General features: G+C 38.8%; 1 protein-coding gene across 1 annotated transcript; it reads left to right on the top strand.

The window, feature by feature from the left end:
• LOC109847733 lies at positions 945-2,952 on the top strand. Its single transcript, XM_020416964.1, has 3 exons — positions 945-1,572; positions 1,652-2,331; positions 2,437-2,952. Exons 1-3 carry the CDS (start codon positions 945-947, stop codon positions 2,950-2,952), a joined length of 1,824 nt encoding a protein of 607 aa, XP_020272553.1.

Consider the following 8,951-nt stretch of genomic DNA (forward strand, 5'->3'; position numbering starts at 1 on the left):
TAGTGCGATATTTGCGTAAACGGACGCTTGGGGATGTTAATCACAACCGGAAGGATAGTGAGGAAGCAAGCAGGCCAGGGCAGATCACTGCATTTTTGTTATGCGTCTTGCTTTGATGGAGATGAGGAATCACCAGTTGAGGTTTCGGATGATACAGGGATTGGTGGAATTCGAAACGAAAGAAGAGATGCAGGAGCTGTTCATTTTGGATAAGCAACCCCTGGCACGGCTTAGAGAAAATTAAAAACATTGCATTCAGTGCCTTAAAGTTCTGGGAGAATATGTTGAGGTATCAAAGCCGCTTCTGCAAGAAAGAGGTGTCCACGGGTGCATTTACCTCTTGCGACGCTGTTTGAAGGATGAAGATCCAAGATTACTCTCTGAAGTGCTCAAACTAATATGTGCCTTAGCTCGTCATAGGAAATTTGCGTCCGCATTTATTGACAACGGTGGTGTGCAGGAATTTCCATCTGGAAAAATTATTTAAGGACCTAAAATATGAGACCAATAGGGGGGACAAGTGAGGTGTCCCCCTCCTATTGGATAATGAGTTGGCCATCATTAATGATGGTCAACTCATTATCCAATAGGAGGGGGGGACACGTGGCGGGCTCTGCCGCTCTGGATTAGCCACGCCGAGCGCTGCAGGGGGCGCTGACCCACGCGCAGGGGCTGGTGGGATGAGGACACGTGTTTTTTTCTTATTGGCTGCTATGATTTTTGAGATTTTTATCTCATCCTAATTATTTGGGGTCAATTATTTCATAGTAAATGAATTTTTTTTAATTTTTTTTCACCAAAAGTCATCATTTTTTATACTCTATAAATAGAGTCTTGTTTCATTTCATTTGGACACAGAAAAAAAACGCCTTTTTTCCCTCTAATTTTTCTATTAGCCTCCAATAAACTCTTGCTTAGTAGCTCTAAACATCCTTTTTAGCAAAATGGATCCCAACAATAACCCTTTCAACACCCAAAATTCTACTAATTACCCTTTCAACTACCCAAATCCCAACAATTATCAATTTCAAAATCAATCTTCCAACCAACAATGTCCCCAAAATATGCCAAATTATGGATTTGCTCCAAATTTCATCATGCTGTCATCTGTTCCAAATTATCGTCCATATTATGGATCAATGATGCCATATTCATCTCAAGCACCCCCTTATTATTCTTTTACTCCAATGGGAAATGAAAATGTTCAGAATGTTGGAGCAAATGAATTTACCGAATTTTCTACACAAATGGTTCTTGGTGGCATGAGCGGTGGTCATGAAGCCACTCCAAATCCAGAGGATTCAACTCCTGCTCGCCGAAAAAGCCTCAGATGGACCACCGAGCAAAATTTGGTTCTACTTAGTGGGTGGATTAAATATGGAACAGACAGTGTTGTTGGGAGAAACCAAAAAAGTGAATCATACTGGGGTAAAATTGCTGATTACTGTAATGAGCATTGCTCATTTGATCCTCCCCATGATGGAGCTGCGTGCAAAAATCATTACAACTACATGAACAAAATACTGGGCAAATGGATTGGCGCTTATGATAATGCTAAGCGTATGCAACAAAGCGGGTGGTCGGTATCTACCCTTCCTATCCGACTTTCATTGATGTACCAATATCCACAAATCTCATCTATCTAAAAAAGTATCAATGGATCCATCTGAATTTCCTTTTGATATTGAAGCTTACAAAAGACAGTCTGAAATCGAAGAGAGGTATATCGTCAACCGGTTTAGGGAGCGTCGAAACAAAATAGAGGAAGACTACGCACCTCGTAGCAAGAGAAAATATTTCAAGAGGGATCATGCAGCGGCAAACCAAAGATTGATTGACGACTACTTTGCCAATCAACCAACATATGACGATGCAATGTTTCGCCGGCGATTCCGGATGCAAAAACATGTTTTCCTTCGGATCGTCGGGGACCTATCAAGCAGTGACAACTACTTCACCCAAAGAGTTGACGCAGCCAATAAAGAAGGTATATCTCCATTAGCAAAATGTACCACGGCCATGCAAATGTTAGCATATGGTGTGGCAGCCGACGCGGTCGATGAATACATCAAAATAGGAGGTACTACAACAATGGAGTGCTTGCGTAGATTTTGTAAAGGAATCATACAATTGTATGAGCCTGTGTATCTCAGAGCCCCAACTCAAGAGGACCTGCAAAGAATATTGCAGGTCAGTGAACTGCGGGGGTTCCCGGGGATGATTGGGAGTATTGATTGCATGCACTGGGAATGGAAAAATTGTCCTACAGCATGGGAAGGTCAATTTACTGGGGGAGATAAGGGAACCACCACTATAATTCTTGAAGCAGTTGCATCTTATGATCTATGGATCTGGCATGCCTTTTTTGGATGTCCGGGAACATTGAACGATATAAATGTTCTAGACCGTTCACCAGTGTTCGATGATGTTGAACAGGGAAATACTCCAAGAGTGAACTTCTTCGTGAACCAACGTCCGTATAATATGGCATACTATCTAGCTGACGGTATCTACCCTTCCTATCCAACTTTCGTCAAATCAATTAAACTGCCTCAGAGTAAACCAGACAAGTTATTTGCACAATATCAGGAGGGATGTCGGAAGGACATCGAACGTGCATTTGGAGTGTTGCAGGCTCGATTTAAAATCATTCGCGAACCAGCTCGCATGTGGGACATAGCCGATTTGGCTATCATCATGAGGTCATGTATCATATTGCATAATATGATTGTTGAGGATGAACGAGAAACATATGCTCAACGTTGGACCGATTTTGATCAATCTGAGGCAAGTGGGTCTAGTACACCGCAACCATTCTCGACCGAGGTGCTACCTACATTTGCAAATCATGTGCATGCTAGATCCGAGTTGCGTGATTCAAATGTACATCACGAATTGCAAGCAGATCTAGTCAAACACATATGGGCAAAATTCGGAATGTTTCGTGATTAAAGAAATTTTTAAGTCTCTGTGTGTGATTTAAGAGCTTTATTGTTTGTGAGTTGAGTCTATTGTACTAATTAAGTTATGTGTGTTTTATTAGGTGTGTCGTGTGCTTATTAGTGTATTGTATTGCATTTTAAGTTTTTTGTAACTTTATTTGTTTTAATAATAATTATCCCTATTTCTCTTCTTTAATACTTGCAAGAAAAAAAATTAATTAAGAATATAAAATAAGAAAGAAAAAATATTTAAAAAATTATTTAACTTTTAATTATTTTAATTTAATTTCAATCGATGATTGTTATTAATATGTAATCACAAAAACAAAAACACAAAAGAAAATAAGAATATGAAATAAAAGTGGTGGGGTAGGGTGTTGAATTTTATTAAACAAAACCATTGTATAGTGTAAAAGTTGAGTGGGTGTTGAATTATTAGGTGGAAGAGAGAGAAGATGACGTGGAGTGTTAAAAAGTAAAAAGTAGGGTGTTGAAAAACAAAACCATTGTTGATAGTCTTATTCACTGTTGGTTACCTTAAGGGGCTGTTTGTTTGCCTAAAAAAAGAGGGAAATCAAAGAAAAGGAAACCTATTTCTAAGAAAAATAGGTTTTGGGATTGTTTGGTTGGCTAAAAAAAGAAGGAAATCAAAGAAATAGAGATGAGATGAGATGAGTTGTCACCTTATCATAGGATGATGTGAGTGATTTTTAATAAAACTTGTTTTGATGTTGTTTGGTTGCCGGAAAAAATAAGGAAACGAATTATAAGAAACTTATTTCTTGTAATAGGTTATTTTCTTTTGTTTGGTTATTTCTTAAAAATAAGAAAATAGATGAGATGAGATGAGTTGTCATTATATTATTGGATGATGTGACCCACACTTAAGGAAATTGTTTTCCTAGCTTTTTGGGAGGAAAACAAAGAAATGAAATGTTAATGAGATGAGATGAGTTGTCACAATCTTATTGGATGATGTGAGTGATTTTTAAATATGAGATGAGATGAGTTTAGTGATGTTGTGGATGAAAATAATATTTTATTAAATGTGGTGGATACGATGAATGAGTTGTTCGATAAAAATAATATTTTATTAGATATGGTGGATGAGTTGTTGGATAAAATAATATTTTATTAAATGTTGTGGGTGAGTTTTAGGGATGGAAATGTGTGAAATTGTACTTTTTAAGATTTCTTGGTTTTAATTTCTATTTTTTGGTTTTTTAGGAAATAACCAAACAGACCCAAAAAGGACATTATGGAATGTGTTTGTGCATTTTTTTTCTAACATATTGTGTCAAGTGGTTGAGTTGGCACTTCAGCTTCTCGAGTGTCCTGACGATCGAGCTAGGAAAAATGCAGCCCTTTTCATCGGGTTTACATTTGTGTTCAGAGCCATTGTTGATGCTTTTGATGTGCAAAACAGTTTGCAAAGAACTTTAAACATTTTACTTGTCGCCACTTTTGCACAAGTTTTGACTAAATCAGAGAAGCAAATTGCTTATAATACATGTGCTGCACCGTGGCGATACTTCAGAGCAAACCTATAAGCCACTTGACATCAGCAATGAGGCTATGGACGCAGTTTTCACTAGTAGAAAAACGAGTAACCTAGATGGAAATTTTCGTCTAAGTTGCTCCATTTCCCATCTAGGTTGGTACACCTAGATGGAATTCCATCTTGTTTGCTCCGTGTAGTCTGATTCCGTCTAGATTGGGACAAACTAGACATAATTCCGTCTAGGTTGACCAACCTAGACGGACATCAACCTAGACGGAAGTAAGAAATCCATCTAGGTTGGCGATCTAGACAGAAATCCATCTAGATTGGTAACCTAGACAAAATTCCGTCTAGGTTAGCAACCTAGATGGAATTCCGTCTAGGTTGGTACTGTTGCTACAGTAGCAATAGGTTGCTTTACTACAGTGATTTTTTTTACAGAATCTATGTTCCATGCTATATAATATTCAACACCAAATCATGTTCATATCCAACCCAATCTAATTATATTTCAATATCAAATATAATTATATTCAAATAATACATTCACCAAAATACTAGAGTATAACATAAATTATTTACATAGACAATAACTAATTTTCACGTGTCAATGATTTATACAATGAAAAAGTTCGCGAAAGCCATGAGAAAGGTAAATTTACAGATGTGAAGAGAAGTAGAGACAAAGCAGTATTATTCCTAATCAAAATCAAAGAAACTGATGTCCTTCATCTCAGAGTAGTATACATTCTCCAAACGCATGTCCTCCTCCTGTATCAATACAAGATAAAAAAAATCCAAATAAGAAACAGAAAATCCAATAGAACAAACTAATGAAATATAAAACATAAGCAAACATAAACAGGAGGAGTATTTTGAAAATTCAATAGAACAAAAGCTTCTCACAATTCACAAATGTCAAACGCCATATCCAAAATGTAATGAAAAGTATTATAATAAGCCAATGTCATTGATTTAATTCACTACTGAGGCATGCAACAGGCCATGGAGGTCATCGTCAAGTCCATTGAGTATTTTGAGGGAGAAATGATTTATGAGTTGTAGAACTTAATTGAAGAAGCATGGATTGATTTGGGTCTTAACAATATGCAATCTGAATGCATTGTAGTTGGTTCTAAGTTACCTTGTAAATGCTTTATGCTTGTGATATGGAGCATAAAAGAATTCAATCAACACTGGTTTACTATGTACTAAGATTCACTTTCAATTGATGAATGGGCAGGAAAATCGATACTCAATACGGACATTAACGTAAACAAACGAAATGTGGCATTAACGTTGATAGTCAAAATGGACAAACAAGAAATAACTTACATGGAGGAAAAAAATGAGGGAAACAAACAAGAAAGAAAAGAAGTTGCAGAGGAATAACTTACACTGGAGGAGTCTGTTGACGCTCAACAGTAAACATGTGAACAAGTTCACTTCCAGTGCTATTGCCAGATCCATTGCCACTGTCAAAAAAAAAAAAGATTCAAAAAAGGAAGAAATAATGAAGTCAATTTTTGATTCAGACCTAGTCTTCACAACACACACCTTTTCTCTTTATGTATATATTTAAGAGCACTGGTTTCATGATTTGTTGTAAACCAATAAGTCTAATAACTCAGCTTGGACATCTCATTTCTAAATAATAAAGATGGATGCACTTTTAAGTACTAATGCCTGCATATTTGGACACGGACCTGGGTGGACAATGTTGATACCTATTTATCATTGGTTGGACATCTAAAGCTTCAAAATATTTTGTTCATGGCATGACTGACCAGTAAAAAAAGAACCCAACATTGTCAACATTCTGAACATGAAGACGTCAGCCCTTCATAAAACAAAGAAAGCGACAGATATCATCTTTAAATGTACCCATAAATTGTAATACCCCAACCCTTGAGAGGGTGATGTGATTAGTATTGATAGATTTGATTGGAATACTCATACCACCAAGATGCATCTTCTTTTCGGGAACCCACCTCTTAAAAACTCCAAAGTTAAGCGTGCTTGGCCTGGAGAAATTCTAGGATTGGTGACCCCCTGGGAAGTTTTCCAGGGAGCGTGTGAGTGAGGACAAAACGTGCTGAAAAGACATGTGATGGTTTGTGAGGCCAGTCCATCAGTCCGGGATTCCTGGGCGGGGCGTTACAAATGGTATCAGAGCTAAACCAACCAGAATTGTGAGAGCTAAGTGCTATGCGGCGCAAAGTGCTACGTCGAGAGGACGGGAGCCACCTCTTGAGGCCGTAGGAGCCACCTCTAGAATCTCACACGGATGGTACAGTCTTGGATGATATGATTTGGCGCAACGAGGACGTTGCGAGTTTAAGTGGGGGAGTTTGTAATACCCCAACCCTTGAGAGGGTGATGTGATTAGTATTGATAGATTTGATTGGAATACTCATACCACCAAGATGCATCTTCTTTTCGGGAACCCACCTCTTAAAAACTCCAAAGTTAAGCGTGCTTGGCCTGGAGAAATTCTAGGATGGGTGACTCCCTGGAAAGTTTTCCAGGGAGCGCGTGAGTGAGGACAAAACGTGTTGAAAAGACATGTGGTGATTTGTGAGGTCATTCCATCAGATCTAATAGCGTACCGACTCCGGGATTCCGGGGCGGGACGTTACATAAATACCTTGTTTCCTCCAGGTAAATTGCATCGGTTACTTTACATTGTGCAGCAGTCTCAAATTCAATGCATTATGTAACGTGTAATTTCTTTCCTCTGATTTTTTTAGTTGTGTGCCTGATGTTCCTTAAATAATTTATCTATACGCAAGCTTACAAAATCCTTTTTTTCTCCTTTGTGTATCTCATGACCTTCAAGCTAAGAAGGCGATTAGTGGGGGCTATGAATGTTATGGGCACTATAGTCTTGATTATATTAAAACTAAACTGAGTACGGTAGTAGTATTTCTTCCTTTAGAAACCACTAAGCAGTTGCATTATCTGCTTTTAAGTCCATATAATGCTTTCGATTTTATCAATTCTATCTATTCAGTCCGTTTCATCATTAAAATATGAGTCTACTTAGCTTGGGAAACATGATGGGGTGCCATTTGCTCCTTAAGTGAAAAATGATGAGGTTCTCCATCTGAAGTGGTTCGTAATTTTTTTTTTTTTGGTCAATGAAAAAGTACTTTTATTAACCAAATATAGGAATTTGAGTACATCAACTATTCAGGTGAGGACCTGAAGACAAATTTCCGAAACATGATTTGGAAGAACAAGACTTTACAGTTTATCTAACCTCTCCCTCATGTGTACATGAATATCATCATTCAGAATTTTGGAGAAAATTGCCAACTTAATAGCATGGCTTTCAAAAATTACACGCCTCGAAACGTGCCTTTGTGGGCGCGAGTCTTCAGTGTGCTCTTGGACTTTGATGCGCAAATTGGTGCGCGCAGTTGCCTTGAGCTCTTTGTCATACTAGAGGTGATGGTGACCCCCAACGTGTTGAGTCGTTCTGGGCTTCTTCATTGGGCCCAAATGCTCGTGAACTGGACCGAGGCGCTCCAAAACTGGCTTCCTCCTTCAGGATGATTCTGCATGATCTCCCGGAGTAACCATAGGAATTAACGGCGACTTTGGTTGATTCGCCGGAGTTTGACCTTGCTTAGAAGGCTGCGATGACTGCTTTTTGGCCTGAGTCGCCACTTCAAACTTCGGCTTCCAGACTTGGCGGGTTGGTGGTGGCTTCTTCGTCACCTCCTTTTGCAGTCTTCTACGGGCTTCCTGGACTTGAGCCTGTGCTTGCGCTGACATCGCGCGGCGCTTGCGGATACGCTCCTCAAGCGTCGAACGGTTCCGTTTGACGCGGACCCATTCGTTCTTTGGCGGCTTGGAGGAGTCGCCGTTCATTGGTGGTTGAGGCTGTTTGCCTCTCCTGTTCTTCAGATCCGCGTTGTAGTGGAATCCGTCTGTAGACTCCATCGCCTTGGCGAGTTGCCGCGCAAGGCGTTGATGACGCCTCTGACGGGCTCTCTTTGAGAGAGTCACAACGCCTTCAACAGTGGAGGCGTTGGCGGGAGTTGTGAATATCATCATTCAGAATTTTGGAGAAAATTGCCAACTTAATAGCATGGAATACATGATCAGGTCTTCTTTTTTTATCTTGAAAGATCCTTAGATTCCTTTCTTGCCAAAGCATATAAGATAGTGACAGACAATGCCATCCTCTTCAAATTCTTTATAAAACTCTTACCCTTGAGGTTGTTGCTATACCAATTAATGATATAATTCCAATAGCAAGATCTCCAGTTAAAATCCAACCAGTCCAACACGTTATTCCAGACTTGAAACGAAAACTGGCATTCGAAAAATAAGTGATTCGTAATATTATGTGTTCCTGAAAGAGTTAAGAAGTTCAATGGTTTTTCCTTATTCTGTAATTTTGCCAATGTCTTTTAAGGATAACATGGTAATCTTCAGTGGATAATATGGTTATCTTCAGTGAGTTATCGTGAGCTTTCCTTGTTTTTCAGACAATTTTA

Source organism: Asparagus officinalis, chromosome 7 (assembly GCF_001876935.1).
Source record: "Asparagus officinalis chromosome 7, Aspof.V1, whole genome shotgun sequence".
Lineage (NCBI taxonomy): Eukaryota > Viridiplantae > Streptophyta > Magnoliopsida > Asparagales > Asparagaceae > Asparagus > Asparagus officinalis.